This window comes from Fukomys damarensis, unplaced genomic scaffold, assembly GCF_012274545.1.
Source record: "Fukomys damarensis isolate Sample0158 unplaced genomic scaffold, DMR_v1.0_HiC HiC_scaffold_36, whole genome shotgun sequence".
Taxonomy (NCBI): Eukaryota; Metazoa; Chordata; class Mammalia; order Rodentia; family Bathyergidae; genus Fukomys; species Fukomys damarensis.
The window spans coordinates 28,067,786-28,089,901 of NW_022900948.1; the positions used below are offsets into that span (position 1 = coordinate 28,067,786).

At 37.2% G+C, this 22,116-nt stretch overlaps 1 protein-coding gene across 1 annotated transcript in view; it reads right to left on the reverse strand.

Moving 5' to 3' along the window:
• Ecpas (Ecm29 proteasome adaptor and scaffold) overlaps positions 1-21,487 on the reverse strand; it is a 110,392-nt gene extending 88,905 nt beyond the window's left edge. Inside the window, exon 1 of the mRNA XM_010639330.3 lies at positions 21,389-21,487. Coding sequence (XP_010637632.1) covers positions 21,389-21,410 — 22 coding nt within the window. The 5' untranslated portion in view covers positions 21,411-21,487. The remainder of the gene's footprint in view (positions 1-21,388) is intronic.
• Positions 21,488-22,116: the final 629 nt, after the last annotated feature.

Below are 22,116 nucleotides of genomic sequence, written 5' to 3' on the forward strand. Positions count from 1 at the left end.
AAAAAAAAAAAAATTTAGTGACTAGTTCCAAGAACAGTAAGGGGAAAATGTTAATACAGCAGAGAAACCTGAAAAATACTATCAACCATTATATTTCATGGATATCATGTATACTTAACATGATGTGAAAAGAGCCACAGATTTAGCTCAGTGGCACCATGCCTACCTCACAAGCACAACGTCCTGAGTTCAATCTGCAGTACAAAAAGAAAAGAAAAGAAAAGCATTTCAATTCTCTGGTGTTCAGAGCCAGGCATGGTGGTGAAACACCTGTAATTCCAGCACTAGGGAGGCTGAGGCAGGAGGATCGCTGTGAGTTCAAGCGCTGTGAGTTCAAGACCAGTCTGGGCTACATAGTGAGTTCAAGGTCAGCCTGAACTGCAGAGAAACCTTGTCTCAAAAAAATAAAAATAAAAAAAGAAAGAACAAAAGAAGAAAGAGAGGAAGCATAGGTAGGGGGACTCTTAGAGATTACCAGACCAAACGATTCAATTTGATAAATGCTATTTTGTGAAAGGAATGCTTAGGAATGGTGAATTCAAAATATTCATAGAAGTTGTATGTAAGAAGCACTTTGTCTTAGTACTTTACAGCTCTGAGGCCATGAAAAGTTCCCAGTTTAAGCTGTAAGAATTTTACAACTGTTCTATGGACAAAAGCAAACAGTTAAATTCTTAACAAACTGTCCTAGAGAAGCTATGCCAAAGTTTAAATGGGATGGAGAGGAGTATTTTACTCCTTTCCATTTTTAATACAATCATCTACATACTTCTAGTACAGTACTTAACACTTTCTACAATTCATCTTAAGAAAGCTAAATACAGCCAGGTATACAACTGTATACAGCCAGCACTCTAGAGGCTATGGCAGGAGCATCAGAAATTCATGCTCAGCCTGAGCAACTTAGCATGACCCTGTCTCAATATTTTAAAAAATTTAAAAAGGGAAAGGGATGTAGCTTAGTGCAAAGGCCTGGGTTGTCCAATCCCCAGTAAAACACACACACACACACACACACACACACACACACACACACACAAGCTAAATGTAACACCCTAACTGCAATAAAATTATTTGCGAGAGGGGTGTGAGAGTGGAAAAAAAAAGGGCACCAAATATCATGTGGATTTCTTTCTGAAAGAGCCTGAGTACACCCAGTTAAAACCTTCCAAATCCAAGGAAAAAGATCAGTGTAATACTGTTAGGTCAGCTTTAGAGATACATCTGTTCTTTAAATAAATCAATCATGTCTAAACTTCATGGAAAGAAAGAAATTTCAACATGTACAGATATACACAACTATAAAATTTTCAACCTGTTAAGGTTAGCAAAATGAAGATCAAAGGCTTGCACTAACATGGTCCCTGACTCTTGTTTTCAGAGGCACAGAAGCTTGTCCTTCACTCTCAGCCCTGAATACAATCTCATGAAAGTAAAACACAACAAATTAAACTTAGGAGTCTGTTATGATTTGAACATGCCCCCCAAAGTTCATCATGTTCATGTGTTAGAAACCTGCCCCCATGCAACAGGGCTGAAAGGTCGGAACCAATAAGAGGCAATTATGTCAGGAAGGCTTTGCCTTCAAGAATAAATGAATGTTGTTATCACAGAAGCATGTGGGTTTTGTAACACTAAGCTTAAAAACAGCCTCCTCTTGCACTCTTGCTCGCCAGTGCTCTCTTCATCTTTCTAATATGGAATGAACTTATTTTTTTGTTTGTGGTTTTTTTTTTGGTACCGGGGATCGAACTAGACCCTTGTGCTTGCAAGGCAGGCAGCGGAACCACTGAGCCAAATCCCCTCCACTATGGAATGATACAGCATAAATGCCCTCACCAGTTGCAGGTCTCTCAAACTTGGGTTTCCCAGCTTTCAGAACTGTAAAAAATAAACTCCTTTGCATTATAAATTACCCAATCTCAGCAATTCTGCTACAGCAACAAAAAAAATAACTCCCAAGGATCTATTCAGAAACAAGAAGGAATGGAACCAAAAAATCTGAAGATTCAAAGGGAATCTAAAACTTACTTATGTAGTTCAAACAACTCTTCAGTCTAAGGAAGCAGAGAAATTTAATTATTCCTCTATTTGTGTTATCACTGATTTTATAGTACTACCGGCAACACTCAAAAGAACACCCAAGTAATCCATACGTGTCTGTCTTCTCTTATGGGTTTCTGTAAGTTAAAACTCTAGAAATAGAAATGTTGAGTCGAAAGGCAGAAATGCCAGGGATTTGGCACAGTGGTTCCACCGTGTGCCTCACAAGCACAAGCGCCAGAGTTCAATTCCCGGTACCAAAAAAAAACATGCAGAAGTATCACCAACTTTAGAGGTTGTGAGGAAAACGCCCTTCAAAAGAGTTGTGCTGGGGTCAGGGATTTAGCTCAGTGGTTACACTGCCTGCCTCACATGCACAAGGTCCCAAGTTTGATTCCCATACAAGGGGGAAAAAAAAGAGTTCTGCTAATTTATGTCCTCAGCACTTCTTCTATGCCCCCTTCTACAGAGTAATTAATCAAGCAGAATGTAATTCATCAATCTTAGCAGATATAACAGATGAAAAAAGATCATACTGCTTTTACTTTTTATCTTTTTTTTTTATTCAGGTAAAGCATAATTTCAAATATTTAGAGGTCATGTGAAATTATCTTCTTCAGCAAATTACTGATGTTTATTTTTAGTTGCTGATTTTCTCATTTTTGTTTAATAGTACTCAGGACTGAATGTGGGGCCTCAAGGGTTACTACTGAGCTACATCCTCAACTCTTTAGTTGCTGATTTCTAACAACTTTTATAAACTGGAGGGGGGGCTCCCCTTTTTTTCCTATATGTTACAAATATATTTTCTCAGTTTGCCTTCTGACTCTCTAAAGTACTTTTCCTTTCCATATACAGTTACATTTACTCTTCTTTCCCTTTATAGCTTCTATTCATCCTTAGAATACTTTTTCAATGCAGTATTATAAAAAACACACACCATACAGAAAAGTTAACCAAATGGCTGCCATACAGAGGTCTGCTTTCCAAGGCTGGCACTCATTTGGCTTCTGGAAACTTGGGATTTCAGGAGGGTTTTCACCATTTGCAGAACTGGTAAAAATAACTCATGCCTGAGGTCTGCAAAATGTTCTTTATGCTGATTATCAGCTCTTCTTCTGGGAGGAATTTTGATACATTTTGGGCAGAAGGTGCCAACATGACTAGCTCCAAAAGAAAACCTCGGGCCCTACTGGTGTGGCAGCACATACCTGCAATAACAGACACTAAAGAGGCTAAGGCAAGAAAATCACTAATTCAACTACAGCCTGAGCAATTTAGCAAGACCACATCACAAAAGAAAATTAAACGGACTAGGGATGTAGCTCAGTGCTACACCGTTTATCTAGTATGAAAAAGCTACTAGATAAATCCCCAGTACAACAAAAAGTAAATAATTTTTTAAAATCTTGAGCAGTGCGTCTAGTTAAACAGCATTTCGCAAGAGTTGTCATAACTCACTGCTGAAGGAATTAAGCCTGTCCTATATGAATCTGGCTTCCTCTAGACCTCACTCCATATGCCTTTATCCTTTGGTGACAAATCCTAACCAGGAATACAAACATGTGCAGTTCTCTAAGTCCCCAAGAGAATCAATGAATCTGGTGGGTGATCCTGGAGGAACGTGACATGTATATGTATCTGTTTTTATCGAGTATGCTTATAATTTTGCTTTCTATATTCAAGTCTTTGATCCATCTAGAATTTTCTTTTCATATATGGAGGGATTCAAGAAACTCAATCTTCTGTGGAATTCTTAAAATCTTTGTCATTGTGAAATAAAACAGAAAATCATTAAATCGTATGTGCACAGTTTAATGAATTATTACAAACACTCATCTAATTACCACTCAAATCCAAGAAAGTATTACACCTTATTCAGGGAGTTATGTTGAGAATGTCCAAACATTCATAAGAATGTATCTCATTCAGGCAATATTAATGAAAAAATAGAAAAATACAAATCCATACAGGTGCAAATACCCTATGATGAGTGTTAGCATTATGTATCCCTAAAATGTACCAATAAGTGCTTTGCTATTTAAAAAATAATAATAATTCAGCAAATAAAAACTAAGAACAAACTGAAGTTCAATCCCCAGTACCAAAATTTTTTTTAATTAATTTTTTTTAAATGACACTAGAAAAAGCTATGCAGCATGAATAAGAAACTAGTACCAAACGTAACTACAATTCAACCCCCTCCACCTCCTCCCTGATCATTCAAATTCTCTCTTCTTTTTCTTTTCTTTTTTTGGTACCGGGAATTGAACTTGGGACATTGTGCTTTCAAGTCAGGCAGAAGCACCACTGAGCTAAATCCCCGGCCCAAATTTTCTCCTCTTTCAAGGCCTAGCATTCTCCTGTCTAGATTATTCTTTCACTCCTTCAAATATTTACTGAAACCCTACTATGTGCCAGAGTTTGGTAATTATGCATATAAAGGTGAAGAAGGAAGAAGCATTACTTCACAAGTATACGTGATAATTGCATGTAAAAATAAAGTGACAGAAGGCCTGGGACAGACTGCACCAGAAGAATGACATTTAAGGACGGAGGAAGGAGAGTCTGAGAAAGAGAATGATGGGCAACAGACAGAATCAACAAGAAAGCTGAGTATGGGGTTAAGATTAAGGAAGAAAAGATTTTCAAGGAAACAGCAATCAACTATTTCAGATGATGTAAACAGATCGTGCAAGATTAAGAAGTGAAAATGAACCTGGTGCCTTTAGCAAGAGGTTCACATCTGCCTTTTACTTAGGCAGTTTCCATGAAGTGGTAGGGATAAAAGCAGACTGTACAAGGCAGAGGAATGCACAGAAAATTAAAAAGGATGTGGGCAATATAAATTTTAGTTATGAAAAATAAAAGAAATGGTCATTTTCATTGTTTCAGTCAGAGATCGAAGTATGTTTAAGTAGCAAAAGGGAAGAAAATTCATTGGAAAGAGGCAAATTTAAGAGGTGAGAAAATCCCTAGAATAGGGCCCTGAAAAAAAGGGCCAGAGTCAGGATCCAGACAAAGTTTGCGGAATTACCTTAAAGAGAAGGACAGTCTCTGCTATTTATTATGGGAGGGAAACAAAGCTGGTATTGATAATTATGTTTTGTAAGCTTCATTAAAGGGCCTGGAAGAATGCTTTTCTAATGGCTTCTACTGTAGCTGTAAATACAAGACAGTATCTTGTTTTGAAATTTAGACAGCAAGTTAGCAATGCAATAGTAGGAGATGGCTTACAAAGGTGAAGGTGAAGAGGAGAACTCACTCACAAAATACTGCAACCACATGGAAAAGTATTAAGGACCCAGTTGAAATTAATGAATATGGTATAAATTTAATGCAGCACTAGTCAGCACAAATTTTAAAACTCCTCTCTCTCCCCTCCCTTCCCGACACAGCATTTACAGAAACATGTACTAACTGAAACACATAAAGCCTTTCCAAATATTTGGTTAGGAAAATATCCTTTGCCTCACATCAATGAATTAAGGACAGTTCTATCAAAGTGTCTAGATTTTGTGTGTGTATATACATACACACATTTTTTAAAAAATACATTAGGGCCGAAGATTTAGCTCAGCAGCACACCAGCCTTACAAGCTCAAGGTCCTGAGTTTAATCTCTGGTACAAAAAAATTAAAAATTTATAAAATGTTTCCTTTGCATATACAATAGCAATAATTTTATTTTACTTTTTTTACTAGTACATGCTCACAGTACACAATCATTATATTCATCATAGAGAGCTGGTATATGTACATAATACATCTTAATTCTTTCTTTTTAATCCCTTTCCCCTCCCTCTCTCCTCCTTCAATCTCGGTTCCCTTCCCTTTTGTAAAAAATCTCCCTGGTTCCTCTTATCTATCTTTTATTTGGAAGCAATTTTATATGAACATTTATTCATAAACTATATAATTATTACCAATATAACCTTGTGAAAGCCCAATTAATGGCCTTCCTGAGGGGCCCAAGAGATATAATGGAGCCAATGGACCTTTATTTCATGTCAGACTCACAGGGTAGGATTGAAAAATATGGTGAATGCTTTAGTTTTTTTAAAATTTACAGTAAAAGACATATTGCCATTAATCCCCCTCATTTCAAACACACAACCCATTATTCTTGCCACATTCACATAAATGAAGCCGTTCTAGAAGCCTTTTTTAATTTTTTTCCCCAGTACTGGGGATCAAACTCAGGATCCTGTGCTTGCCAGGCAGGTGCAGTGCCACTGAGCCACATTCCTGATCCCTCTGTAAGTCTTTTTTGTCTTTCTTTTGCTCTCTTGGGCTGCCTTGATGTCTGGAATCAATTTAAAACATTTACTTTTCATGTCATTTTGACATGAAACACAGTAATATTTTTACAAGCCTGCCTTTCTACTGAATGGCACTAAGTAGCAGCATTCACCCTATTTTTTTAATCACAACTCCTAAAGACACAAAAGAGGATTTCTAAAACTGTTTCAGAAAGTGGCAAGAAGAATGAAATAAGTGTTCAAAGCAAGAGGGAGTATTTTGAGGGGGATTAAAGGCAACGTGTCTTTTACTGTAATAGTTTTTAACTTAAACATTCACCATATATTTTTATCATCTCTATACTTCCTAGTTTTAGCTTAAAAATTAGACCTTTCCAAAATTATTTTCCTCATTTAGAAAGAACAGCACAACACTGCTTCACATGGAGGCTGTGCGGATTAAATGCGCATGTGAAAAATTATTTTATATAACTATCATATATATCATATATGAATATATATATTATATTATTGCATAAAAAATAATTTGGCTGACTTCTGTTCCTGATCCTGGAGGCAACTCTAAATCAAATCCTTGAAACTTCTTCAGTGATTAGAGTACATTAGTTATTCAGTGATGAGACCCACTAACCACACCAGATGGCAGATTCTAAGGAGGTAACTCAGGGGATTTTGAGGGGAGATCCTAGACAGCTTTGAAAAATGACTCAGAATGGGCACTGATGATCATCCTTGAAAGAATAACCATATAATTAGAGGGCAGCAACTTTATTTAAGTCAGGTGATATAGGGAGACTAGAAATTGAATCACCTTATCCCCAATCCTTTTGGTTCAATTCTCTTGCTAAACTAATCATATGCAAACCCCCCTACCCTGTCCCTAACAAAAGGTCACCAGGGACTAAACTCTACTGAGCCCAGAAAAAGAATCAAAAAACAGCTGGTAAACAGTACTAATGCCCACAAATAAATTCAATATTGAAAAGACTGCAGGCTCTCCCACAAATACTCTATACACCAGGGGTGGTGAACCTATAGCACAGGTGCTGCAGCAAGCTGTTTGTATCATTGAAAATTCTTTTTTAACGTGTAAGTTGTTTTTCTAAACAAATACCTCAATATTATTCAGATTTAATTATAGTGTTGGCACTTTGCAATAAGTGGATTCTGGGATGCAGTTTGGGGAGACAGTCTCTAAATGGTTTGCCATCACTGCTATAGACAATAAAGTTCTCTGTGAAAGTTGAAGAGCTGATTATAAAATTCATATGGAACACAAACTGAACAGAATAGGGAATATAAGAAAGTCAACAATAACTGATAATTTTCAACAAAACTGAGTGGCCCTACCGGATTTCACAACTTACTATACAGCTGTATTAAGCTAATTAAGGTTGTGTGAGCCAGGGGTGGTGGCACTATAATCCCAGCACTCGGGAGGCTGAGGCAGAGGCAGGAGGATAGCGGTGAGTTCGAGACCAGCCTGGGCTACATAGTGAGTTCCAGGTCAGTCTCAACTACATAGTGAGACCCTGTCTCAAAAAAAACAAAAAAAAAAAAAAAAGGTTGTCTGATAAAAGTACACAAATAGACAAATCAGTAGATTAAAACAAAGAACACAGAGAACCAGAGACACATAAAACTTCAGAATGGCAAATGTGACATTAAGAATCAAAGCAACTAGAGAGCAAGATATCTGACTTCAGAGAAGGAACCTTCCTGTGATGTAGGACAACAAACATGACTGAAAAGCGGAGGCAGAAAAACTGGAAATTTCAGTTCTACCTGGGCAATTTAGCAACACCCTGTCTTTAAAAAATGTGTAAAAGGCTAGGGGCAGTGCATGGAGACTGAGGTATCTGAGTGAGGAGAACTGCTGTGAGTTCAAGTCTAGCCTGAACTACATAACAAGACCCCATCTCAAAAAATAGCAATAATAACCAGTAAACTACAAATTCATGGTTTTTAAAATAATAAAAGTGGGGTTGGGGATTTAGCTCAGTGGTTCTGCCGCCTGCCTTGCAAGCACAAGGACCCGAGTTCGATCCCCAGTACCAAAAAATAATAATAATAGGGCTGGAAATTTAGCTCAGCAGTGCCACAAGTGCCTTGCAAGCGTCAGGTACTGATTTGGATCCCCAGTATTTAAATAATAAATAAATAAATATTTTTTTTTTAAAGTGAGTGAGCAGAAGGACATCCCTGGGGATTTGATCCTTAATAATCAAAAAAGGAAGGGGGTGATATAAAGACAAGAATTTTGTTTAGTGTGCCCAGTGCCACCTGGTGACAAAGGAGGCAGACACAAGACTGGGTGACAACTCCATGGTCTGTCTGGGCAGAAGACAGGTCATGGCTATTGGGATTCTTTTGCACAGATGCCAATAAGAACTAAAGCATCACTTGGGGAGAAGATTCATTGATGGAATATTTAGAGAAATCAAAAAAGTACATCCCTGGAACAAAAATGATCTTTGTTGGCATTAAAAAGGGGAAAAGGCCAAACTTAGTTTATCTCAAAAAAGCTAATGATGAGGGCTGAGCATTTAGTTCAGTGGTTCCACCATCTGCCTCGCAAGCTCAAGGTCCTGAGTTCAGTCCCTGGTAACCAAAAAAAAAAAGCTAACAATAAGTAATACTGTAGTCACTGTCTCATTACATAACAAAAATGGCTTATAGTTTTTTAACACGGTCCATAGTTTAACTGATCTCATATACCACAATTCAGGTCACGAATGCCCGACAATATGTTTGGATTGTACAGTCCTGATTTAATTAAATTAGCTTATAGTTAAATCAATATATTTTTAAAATTTCAATATAGTAAATACCAATGTTTTTCCTTTCTAAAGTTAGTAACATTCAACTTTTCACAAAGATGTGGAACACCATCTCAAATCCTAAAGACCGGCTTTATACTTAGATTTATATAACTGGTTAAATGAATGTTTACTGCAGAAATCCCTTCACAGTCTCAAAACCAAGTAAGACCTGTATTTCAATTTGTGTTCATTGACCTGTTACACAAATGGTTCAGGATAAGGAAGCAGTGTCTATTTTATATATTTGGTCTTGAGTATGTCAATTTAATAAGAATTCCTTGTATCTAAAATGCTGTCTTTTTACTTACTGAAAAACACTTCAGTGCAACAGTCTACATATAATACCAAATTTAAAAATGTTTAACTCTTTTTTAAAAAATCAGAGCAAGCCAGGCATGGTAGTGCACACCTGTAATCCCAGCTACTTGGAAGTCTTAGGAAAGAGAGTCTGAAGTTCTAGGCCAGCCTCTGCAACTCAGTAAGACCCTGTCTCAAAATAAAATTTTAAAAAGGGGCTAGGAATGTAGCTCAGTGGTAGAGTGCTTGCCTAGCATGTGCAAGGCCCTGGGTTCAATCCCTAGGACTTTTAAAAAGAGGCAGCACCAGAGCAGGCAAAGAGGTTAGAGGAGTAGCCCAGCAGTAGAATACATGCCTGGCATGCAAGAAGGCCTAGGTTCTACTCCTAGCACCAGTTCACATGGCTATACAAAGCAAGACATCAAAGCCTTTTATCAGGTATGGTTGGAGATGCCTGTAATCCCAGCACTTGGAAGGCTGAGACAGAAGAATGGCCACAAGTTGGAGGCCAACCTCTGCTACATAGAGAATACAAGGCTAGCCCAAACTACATAGCAAAAAAACAAAGACTTCAAAGCTTTTCAAAGAAAATCAAAAAGGAAAATTTAAAAACCTACAAGGGTTTCTGGGAAGATGGAGTGGTAAGCAGCAGAGAAAGGACCTCTCTAAAATTTGGTGTCCTGACACTGGACTACAGCAGCACAAGGAAAAGAAGAGGGAAATGGGTCCCCAGGACCCAGGAAAAGATCTGAGGTAAGAAATAAAGTCCACAGGGAGAGTGAAGAGACAGACTTTAACAAAAAGGAGGGAGGTAGCAAGCAATGCTATCTCCCAAGGACCTGACATTTGGCAAGGGAATGGCAGAGCAAAGCTGCAGATGCACAGTGACTACTGGTGACCCCAGAGGTCTCCATGGAGAAATGAATCAGTGGAATGGAGCAGTGGATGCAGAGGACTGTATAAGTTATCTGGGTTCAGACCTCAGGTGAGGGTGAGTGGCCCATAGCCATCTTGGAGAGGGGCAACTGAGCTTGGAACTCAGAAGAGTTGTGGGCAGACTGCATCTGGCAGCTTCAGGTACCTTCTCCAACTGAAGCCAGTTGGAGGCCAGAGGGTGAAGCAGAAGCTCACAGGAGACACATAGACTGTTATAGACACAAGGAATCCAGTTCCAGCCTCACAGCCAGAAACTAGCCTGAACTTCAGAACTAATGGGGCAAGCTGGCTGGAATTATGCACTACCCCACCACAAAGCTGCAGCCAAATTAATCAATTTGGCTCTGGACTCTGTTTGCCAACAATGACTACCAGTGACAGCAGAGATACACATTGAATTAGACATTTTTGAGTTTTGGTTTGCCCCCCCCATTTTCTTTATTCTTTTTTTCTTTCTTTCTTTTTCCCATCTTTCTGGTTCTTGTTTGTTTTGCTTTGTTTTTTCTTGCTTTGTATTTTCTTGATTGTTGGAACACAGTTTTAGGGGGGACTTTGTTGTTCTGTTCTGTTCTTGCTTTTATTTTTTTCCTTTTCTCTTTCTCACATGTCTTCTTCACCAGTGTCCTCCAGCCATACTTCTGACCTCCTCCTCTTGTTTTTTACCCCTGACTCCTTTTAAATCTTCTCCCTTAAGGGTAAAATTGCCATATTAAGGGCTTATTTACTGCATACAATTTTTGATTCATTCTAGATTTCTTTATACAATCTAGTTCATATGGTTAAAAGTAGCAAAACAATAGTTGCCACAATCTGTCATTCTTAGGTTGTATTTCATTCTATTGTTATTATTGATTGTACTACAGTAGCAAAGGTGACATAATTGTGCTCATCAGTTGTTCCTCCTGGTATACCAAGACTGAGATTGCCTGAGGGTCTTAAAAAAAAAGCCCTACAGGCCAGTGCTAAAGAACTGGCAGCTGAACCAAATAGGCAGAAACTTCTCAAATATCCCCAATTAATAGAACAGTTAGGATCTTGCAACAGACTCAAAACTCAAAAGCCTGCTACACGTGAAAGACCCTTATGAGAAGCAGTCATTTCCTAAGGGCTCTGAATACTAGCAATAAAGCTCCTTGCTATAAGCAATTTATAAGATCAACCCAGGAATCAAACTTACAAAAGAAAATGAGAAGACACTTAAAGAAGGTGCAAACCACCCTCCACACTTTCAGTTCTCCAAAGACAAAACCCCAAGGTAATGAGGTGGAACAATTTGAAAGCCACCCACCTGGACTCTCAAGTGGTAACAGGAGAAGTAACAAAGCAGATGAACAAGACTCTAGAAAAAAAAATGAAAGCAGAAATAATTTCCCAGATAACTACAGAAATGGTGACCAGAGTGAAAGACATAGTTAGTGACTCTAGAGCAGATACAAATTTTAAAAAAAAGAGAGAGAAAGGAGCTCAGTGATGGAAAACATGAACGCCAAGCATAGAAAAGAAACAGAAACCATAAACGCCCACAGCATAGTAAAGAAATGAAATCCATGAAACAGATTCAAATATATCCAGGACATTAAAAACTCCACTGAAAGTTTTTGCAGCAGAATAAGCCAATGTCAGGACAGAATACCACATATAGAAGACAAGATTGCAGTTAACAATCATGACAAGAGAGATTTTGTAAAAACAGCAAGGAACCATGAGAAATCGATCCAGCAGCTGCTAGATGATGCAAAGAAGAATAACATAAGATTGACTGGAGTCAATGCAATGAAAAAGCAGGCGATAGCACAAATGACATCAAAAACCTGTTCTCAGAAGTAGTGGCAGTTAACTTTCCAAATATGGAAAAAGAATTTTACGTACAGATAACTGAGGCATAAAGGACTCCAGTTAGCCACAGTTTAAAAAAAAAAAAAATTCCCCAATGTATATAATAAATAATGAAGACTCAGAAATTCAACACAAGGACAAAATATTAAAAGCTGGTAAGAGAAAAGAAACAAATCACCTGGAAAGGGAAGTCCATCGGAATCACAGGAGATTTCTCAATACAAACGCTCAAGTCAAAGAGAGCTTGGAGTGAAGTATTTCAAGCCCTAAAAGAAAACAACCTCCAACCCAGATTGATGTACTGTGAAAATTGATGGGAGAAAGAAATAAGACACTTCCATGACAAAGAACACCTGAAGAAATAAATTCACAATCACCAAACCAGCACTCCAAAGTGTTCTGAAACAGAAGGAGAAAGGAAGGGAGGGGTATGGGGAAAAAATGAGAACCAATATCTGTCAGGTAAAGGTACAAGATCCCAATAATAAACGTAACTGTACTGTATACTTAAAAAGTGCCAATAAACTCAATGAAAAAAAAAGTGTTCTGAAGGATATTATAGAGACAATGAGGATTACAACCCAATGAACCCTAGAATCTGAATAAATCCACCAGGCAAGGCAAAAAATTAAAACAGAAAAGGAAAGGAAGCCAACAATACAAACATAACATGACAGAGATAACACAATACTTATCAGTTATAATTATCAATGTTAATGGTCTCAATTCACCAATCAAAAGAAAGACTGGCAGAATGGATCAAGAAGCAAGATTCGAAAAGAAACACATTTAATTCAAAAGGAAATTCATAGAATGAAAGTCAAAGGATGGAAAACAATCTTCCATCTAACAGGGAGACGGAAAGAAGCAGGAGCACTATTCAATTTGCAGACAAAGTGGATTTCAAGCCAACTCTAAGAGGGACAAAGAAGCTCACTACACATCCTTGTAAAGCAAACAATCCAAGAGGAAAACATAACAATCATAAACATATATGCACCAAATAGTAGTGCACCCACCTATATAAAACAATTAACAGACATGAAAAATCATATAAGCATTAATACAGTTGTAATGGAAGACTTCAATTTCCTACTGTCACAAAGGGACAGATCAACTAGACAAAAAAAAAATCAACAATGAAATATTAAAACTGAACCAAACGTTTGAACAAATGGACCTAGTAGATGGCTATAGGGTATTACACCCCACAACATCAGAACACACATTCTATTGAGCTGCACATGGGTCTTTCCCCAAAACAGAACACATACTAGCGCAAAAAACATGCGTAAGTAAATGCAAAGAACTGAAATTGTCCTGTGCATATTACCAGACCATAGTGCAATGAAATTGGAAATCAATGGCAAAAGAAACCACAAAAACTTCATAAACAAATGGAAATTTAACAACACCCTCCTGAGCAACCAATGAGTCACAGATGAAACGAAAGAAGAAATCAGACAGTTTCTACAATTACACAATAAAGACAATACAACACACCAGAACTTATGGAACACAATGAAAGCAGTCCTATGAGGGAAATTTACAGCGGTGAATACCCTTATCAGGAAAACAGAGTGGGCTCAAATAAACAACCTAATGCTGAACCTCAAGGTTCTGGAAAAAGAACAAGTCAAGCCTAAAGTTTGTACACAGGAGGAAATTATAAAAATCAAAACAGAAATTAAGGCAATGAAGACAAAAAAAATATATACAAATCAATGAATTGAAGAGCTGGTTCTCAGAAAGATTAAATAAAACTGACAAACCCTTAGCCAATCTTAAAAAAAGAAAAGGCTTGGGCCAGGGATTTAGCTCAATGGTTCCACTGCTTGCCTCCCAAGAGCAAAGACCCAAGTTGGATCCTCAATATGAAAGAGAGAGAGAAAGAGCTCAAATCCATGCAATTAGGAATGAAAAGGGTGAAATAATACACCTTGCAGAAATCCAGACAACCATTAATACCTACTTCAAGAATCTATATTCCGAATAAGATGGAAAATACAGAAGAAATGGACAGATTCCTAGATACATATGAATTACCAAAACTGAATCAAAATGATATAGAAATTCTAAATAAACCAATAACAGCCAATGAAATTAAACAGGTAATTTAAAAACTACCAACAAAAAAAAGCCTTGCTCCTGATGGATTCACTGTTGAATTCTTCAAGAAATTTAGAGAAGACTTAATGCTGCTACTCCTCAAACTCTTTAATGAAATTGAAAGGGAAGCAATACTCCCAAATTTATTCCTAGAAGCAAGCTTTATCCTGATTCCATACCCAGAGAAGGATCCAACCAAAAACGAGAATTACACGCCAATCTCCCTTATTAGTGTAGATGCAAAAATCCTCAAGAAGATATGGGACACAGAATGCAGCAAATCATCAATGTTATACACCATGACCAAGTTAAATTCATACCAGGAATTCAAGGATGGTTCAACATATGCATATCAATAAATGTAATACACTACATTAACAGAGTCAAGGACAAAAACTATATGATCTTCTCAAAGGACGCAAAAAAAGCATCTGACAAGGTCCACCATCCATTCATGATAAAAACAAAACAAAAAACTACAGAAAACAGGCATGGATGATCATTACCTCAATCTGATAAAAACTATCTATGACAAGCTGGGCATGGTGGTACACGCATGTAATCCCAGCACTCAGGAGGCTGAGGCAGGAGGATCACTGTGAGTTCAAGACCAGCCTGGGCTATACAGTGAGTTCCAGGTCAATCTCAACTATATAATGAGACCCTCTCTCAAAAAAATAAAAATAAAAATAAAAATATAAAAAGCTATCTATGACAAACCAACAGCCAACATCATAATAAATGGACAGAAACCGAAAGCTTGCACCCTAAAATCAGGAACAAGACAAGACAAGGACATCCACTGTCAGGACTCTTGTTCAAAATAGTTCTGGCAAGCCAGAAAACTATAAAAGTTTCATAGAACTATTCCCTATACTTCTTACTCGAGTATTTCATGTATTTCATTCTTTACAAAGGATACACAGCCAGGTACAGTAGCACATGGCTGCAATCTCAGCTACTCAGAAATTAAGGCAGAAGGATTGATAAATTTTATGCCACCTAGACAACTTATCAAGACCTTGTCTCAAAAATAAAATAAGAAGGGGTAGGGAATATAGCTCAACAGTAGAATACCTGCCTAGCTAGCTATGGCCGGGGAAAAAAAAAAAAAAGGATACATATACATCAAAATAATTTATGATATAGGGCCAGGAGTGTAGCTCAGTAGTGCCACACCAGCCAGGCAAGCACAAGGTCCCAAGTTCTATTGCCAGTACCAAAATAAAGTAATAATAATAATTTATGATATAAACATACATAAAAGAAAAGCAAATATATCAGTGATCTTCTTTCTTTATATTTTCATTTATTTTCAAATATTATTTAGTAAAAATACATATTTTTAATTTGAAAAGAGTATATACAGAGCAAATTTTTTAAAACTCGTGTTTCAAGGATAAGGAAAATTTTTAACTATAAAACTTTTAAACTTGAGGGCCAGGAATTTAGCTCAGTAGAATCACATCTGCCTTGCAAGCCCAGGACCAAAATTAAAAAAAAAAAAAATTTTAAGCTTCAATGAATACTGCACAAAAAAATTTTGTCTCAAAGGAAAAGCATCAAAACTCATGAAAATCTTCAATCCCAAAAAGAAAAACAATTTCCAGGGCCAGGAATTTAGCTCAGTGGTGCCATGCTTGCCTGGCAAGCACAGGGTCCTAAATTCAATCCCAGGGAGGGAAGGGTACAGGAGGAAAACAATTTAAAAAACTAACAGAAAAGTAAACATTCATTTATTTTCCTTTAAATAATTTTCTAATTCATATTTTTCATCAGTATAATATTTAGTTTCTCTAAAGACAAAGAAGGAATTTTCCCTCCTTCTATCTCGAAGGAAAAAAAGTGACCAGTGAAAGTTTAAGAATTTGGTGCTATGGGATACTGCTAGCTCAGCAACGCAGCATTTATGAGGCCCTGGGTTCAATCCCCAATAAGATCCCAAAAATAACAGAGAAAAGAAAAGAAAAGAAAAGACAAGTGTGAAGACTTCACTACATTGTTATCATCTTTGCCACTGGTATTTCTGAAAATATAACTGTACATACAAATCATTCATTCTTCAGAAAGAGAATCTGCACTCCTTCTTGAGGAAACCCTATTTTCCCAGAGATCTAGAAAAGGCAATATACCTACAATCACTGGTTTTTCATTCACATCATTACTTGTGGGGAAAACATCTAATAAAGCAAATAGTGGTCAAAAGGCATAGAGAATAATACTTAAGGTAATAGCAAAATTTCAGATGATTCTTTTCTGGTTTTTGTTTAATTCTGGGTCATCAAAACTTCATGAGCATAAATTTCTTAGGGTGAACTAGAAAGAACAAATGGTTATTTCTTGGTGACAAGTTTCACATTTTTTAAGTTCACTTAAGTTTACTACAAACATTATTTATTTTTCTGAATAGAAAAATAAATTTTAAAATATATATGAGAGGTTAGGGCTGTAGCTTAGTGGCAGAACTCTTGCCTAGCAAGGCACAACAACAGCAAAAAAAAAAAAAAAGCCAGGCTAGGCACAGCGGCTTATTTATAAATACATCATAGCCACATGGCATTATGGAACAGTACCGTTATCCAAATTTACAGAAGGAAAACTGGGACTCATAATTTGACTGACTTATCAAAGGCACCAAACAGTGAGACAAGTTGAACCCAAAGAGATATTTACCCTGCACTGCAAATCGGAACACATTAACTCCCTCTCAAGTACTACCCACTGAAATAGGTAATAGTAACTCCTATTTACAGATGGGAAATAGAGTCAGAAAAAATTACAACCACCAAAATTATAAATCAAGTAAGTGACAGTCCATCTCCAAATATAATGCTCCCTCTACTACGCTAAATTATAGCATGGTTTAAGCAGAGAAAGTAGGTGGTGAAGATATTAAATCTTATCAGACAATTATATACAATATTAATTTTGTATTCCTGACTATAGCAAATGTGACAGGTATGGATCCCTTGCAAATTCACCCTTTCTTCAGGCGTCTGGGATTGGAATCAAAGAGTCAAATCTTCTCTGAGTTACTGAACTTATAAAAGTAAGCTAGAAGATATGGCATGGGCATCTTCAGCCTACTCCATAGAGCACAAAATTGGAGGAACTGGGTCTGAAGAAAGAACAGCACGGAGGCACAGAAAAGAGAAGCTAGAAGAAAACCTGAATAATATCTAGCCCCTAATTCCAAACCCCTCTTGAAGGCTATTCTCAGTTCCACAAGATTCTGATTCCCATTTTTGCTTAAGCGAGCTTACAAGTTGATCCAAATATAAATAGAAGGTACTATATTTACCAACAAAATATGACACAGTTCCACAATTCCATTAAAACAAAAGTAGCCCCCACATGTCTACAGAGAGAATCAGAAAAGGAGCACTTCCTAAGAGTAGGCCAATCTAGCCCCAAGAAACCCTCTCAACTATATATCCTAACACTCCCCAAAAGCCATCCAAATCCCAATAGCTTAAGTGTACTGTAAGTTCTCCCAGCACAATTCTTTGATCAAGTAAATCACTCAACAATGATACTCTCCCATCAGCTCTAGGCTATCCCTTCGATCTCCACAGATCCAAATCCATCCCACTGGAGGTCCAGATCAAATACCACATGCTACACATCACACACACACATCCTACCTACCGACCTACCTACCATACTGGCCATACAGACTTCCACAGACCTTTCTTCTATCTCTCCTGGTAACTGTTAGCTTTTGTTGCATATTATGTAACTGCCCGATCTTTTCTTGCCTAGACTATAACAGCAATTTGAGGAGTGATTTGCATCTGACATTACCTGACTACCTATTCATTTGTCTCCATTTTCTCCCAGCTCATGCTAAGAAACTGTGATTTTTATTCTAGCACATAACTCATTGCCTTGCAAAGAGGAGCTGTTCAAATACCAGTTAAACCATGAAATATTAATTCCCTCATATATTAGAAAGGCTACTTAGAAGTTTATGCATTTGTATAAAGGAAAGGAGGGGGATGCTGGTAATTTATAAATTAGAATCTCCTGAAAAAGGGACTATATGTATTTACTACTATGAAAAATGCTTAGAGGTTTTAAAAATTTTTTTAAATATGCCAGGTATGGTGGCACAGGCCTGTAATCCCAGCAATCGGGTGGCTGAGGCAGCCTGGGCTGCACAATGGTTCAAGGCCAGGCTTAACTACACAGCAAGACCCTGTCTCACAAAATGAATGAATGAATGAGAGGGAGGGAGGAAGGAAGGCAAAAAAATAAGACAGAAAGACAAGACAGAGACAGAGACAGAGACAGAAAGAATGATTGATTCCTGAAGATGTGATAGTGTGGCACAATTCTTCTCTAATTCAGGAGGCATAAACCAATTACTGCAGAAAGAAGGAGAGGAGAAAAGAAAAAGAGGAAGAGAGGAAGGGTACCACTGAAAGCACAGAAAACCAAATTCTCCTAAGGCAAGGCCTTTTCCTATGACTCAATACATCTTCAAGAGTTCAGTCATGTAATATTTAGGTAAAAGGGACTGTGTATGAGAAGCAAGTGTATTTCACGTCTAAGCTGACAAGGATGGAACCAAAGCAACACTTTCAGAAAAAGGAGCCCAGAAACTAAGGAAAGTAAAAGTAACTAAATTATATAAAAATTCCAAATCAAGACTAGGGATAGGAAAAAGAATAAGCAACACGTAACTCTGACAATCCCTGCAATTAGTAGTTTGAGACTAAAACCATTAAAAGGAAGCTCTAGCTAGCATCTACATTTTATGGGTAATACTCAATGTTTTTGTTTTTGGTACCAGGGATCAAACTCAGGCCCTTGCACTCACCTTGCGAGGCAGGCAGCAGAACCACTGAGCCAAATCCCCAACTCAATACTCATTGTTTTGCAGTAGATCAATTCTGAGTTTTAAATCTAACAAGGTACTAGCCCTTAGTTAAATTCCACTCAATCTGTTAATTTATAAATGCCACAAATCACTAAATGCCCTTCTGATACATGGCAAAATCCAAATGAGGCCAGCAGGATACTTCTTTAGAAATCTATGGCTAGAAATATGAAATCTAATTTCTGTTCCTATGATTTTAAATAGAGGCTTGGTCCTAGCTCCAGCCATTCTTTTTATTTTTAAGAAACTCAATTAAATGAAAATGTACTTACAACAAAAATGTCAAGCAGTCCAGCACCAAATATGACATAATATGTTGCAAGTGGGGAGAAGACCCAGTCCCAAAAGAGAAAATATGGTTCCTGCAGGAGGGTCTTCCCTCCAGCCAAGACAGCCCAAGGCGGCAGCATGAGAAGTTTCACAGCAAAGTCCTGAGCAGAAAATGTCTGCCAATGCAATCTCTGCTAGTATCCCTAGCTCCTAGAACTAAGGCAATTAGAGCATCTTCCCATCCACAAGTCCACCAATCTCTTGCTGACCTTTCTCTGGCAAAGGCAGATCCCCCAATGAGGAAACCCCTGCATCCAGATGCACTAGTGTCCAAGTCTTCAAGCAAGGAAACCAAAAGAGGAATCTCTCTTTCCCTGGCAAATCTGCAAAATGCCTCAACCCAGTACAGCACATAACAAGGTCACATGCCTTCCTGCTCACACCTGTTACTCCTCCTTCACAATACACACACTCACTCACACACACACACACACACACACACACACACACACACACACACAAATAAGGGAAATCACAGGGGTGGCTTGGCTGGATTAGAGCAGGTGATAAGACAATTCTTCATCTGTACCGGATGCAACGAATAAGTGGCAGACTCTCAACACACACTCCAAGGTCCACAAACACTCCCACCTCCCAAGAAGGCCCTTTCCCTGGAGCCAGTAACTGGCAGATACACTGTTAGAAATCAGTTTTTGCAAGGTGGTGAGCGGGAATACTTTTGTTTATGAAAGTCAGTTTAAGGGAGATTATACTATGTAAGAGTTCAGACTACATAAAAGCTAAACTAAAATCCATCCAAAGCAGTTCATTACTTTGCAGAACAATAATCATTTGGATGTATAAACTCTGGAATATTTTTATTTAAGTTATTACTTAAGTTCTAGCATTTGTAGCTTGACCTAATTGTCTTCAGCATACCATAAAGGCATTAAAACATTTCATACAACCAAAAACTCTAAAGGGTTTATAAAATCTAGGTAAAGAGTTATGAAAGCTAAGGGATAAGCAATGCCCTCATTGCTCTTTAAAACAATTCTTGTATAGCCTCCCAATTTTCTACTTCTCTACATACCTGAGCTATATGAAATAGCAAAAATAAAGCAAAATTAATTCTAAAGTTGAACACTAGTTTATAAAATATTCCATCCCTCAAGATTCCACATAAATGAATTAAGTAGCATATACCATAATCACTAATATGCATACAAAAAAGCAATAGAATGTACTGGGGGAGGAGTAGTTAAAACAGTCTAAAAGTTAAATTAGAAGATAGCAACAAAATACACTTTGGGACTAAAATAACAAACTCCCAAATAATCAGCGGATATTGATTACCTGATATCAGATAATTACAATCTGAATTTGTGAAATTTCAATCAAAGGACCATCCGATACCTTCCAATAGTGAAACTGACATATTTTTGTACACTTCTCAGAATGAAGCAGAGATTAAATGGATTTTCTTAAAAATCATAGTGCATGTCAAAACAGAACAATCAGGAATATTCAATTACCATGATGCTGTCTCCCTCAATACCTCCTCCTTTTATAAACAGAACAATTAACTCCATGATGACTTCTGGAGCATGGAAATTCTTTTTGTGTGTGTGGCAGACAATGTTGCTGGTAAACCATCACCCATTCTTTCCCTCATGCACACTGCTAAGCAGTATCTTCAAATATCATCTTTTTATTCTTTCCTATTAACTTTTTTATGTTTATCATTACAGAGAATAGAGGCTTAAGACATATAATACAAACTAACAAGAACCTCATTGATTCTTGCAGGATAGCTAAGAAATGGGGGAAAAAAACATAAAGATCTAGGGAAAACTGCTATCTGATAATCCATGCATTTTTAAATGCTGCTACAGAAAAATGCACACATCCTCAGGAACTAAATCTACTAACCTCTACAATCAATGTGATACATGGTTTATCCAATCTTGACAAAAATCCTCTGGATCACCAATGGTATGTTCATCCACTCGCACATATGCAATTGTATAAAGAATCTATTATTTAGAACACCAAAAAAAATACAATTAAAAGATATATACGCATAGCTGCCATTTTAAGAAAAAATAAGCACTTTTCATTCTTGCTAAGTTCTTTGATGCTCCACTTTACAATTCAGGATGAGGGAAAAAATATGATTATCAAATTTGGGAAAGAATATGGATGTATCATAAACAGAATGTTTTAAAAATATGCTAATACTTCAAAAAATATAATTACTTGAAGATTAAAAAGTTCAACATCAATAAAACATTTATCATAGAAGTACTTGTGTATAAATCATAAACACATTAAAACCTTATATTAAAATTAAGAAAAGTATCTCAATTATATGATAGTTTTATAAGCATGTTAGCATGTTTACATGTTATTAAAACATTACAACTGAGAATATAAATAGTTAAGATATAACCCGAGTAACCTAAGACCTGTCCCAGCACTCCATATGGCCTTCCTTGGCTCTTCATTTTCTCCTTCCCACTCCTCATTATATATACCTACAAAGTTTGTCATCTGGGGGCCAGGGATTTAGCTCAGTGGTTCTGCTGCCCGCTTCGCAAGCACAAAGTCCTGAGTTCAATCCCTGGCACCAAAAAAAAAAAAAAAAAACCAAAAAATTG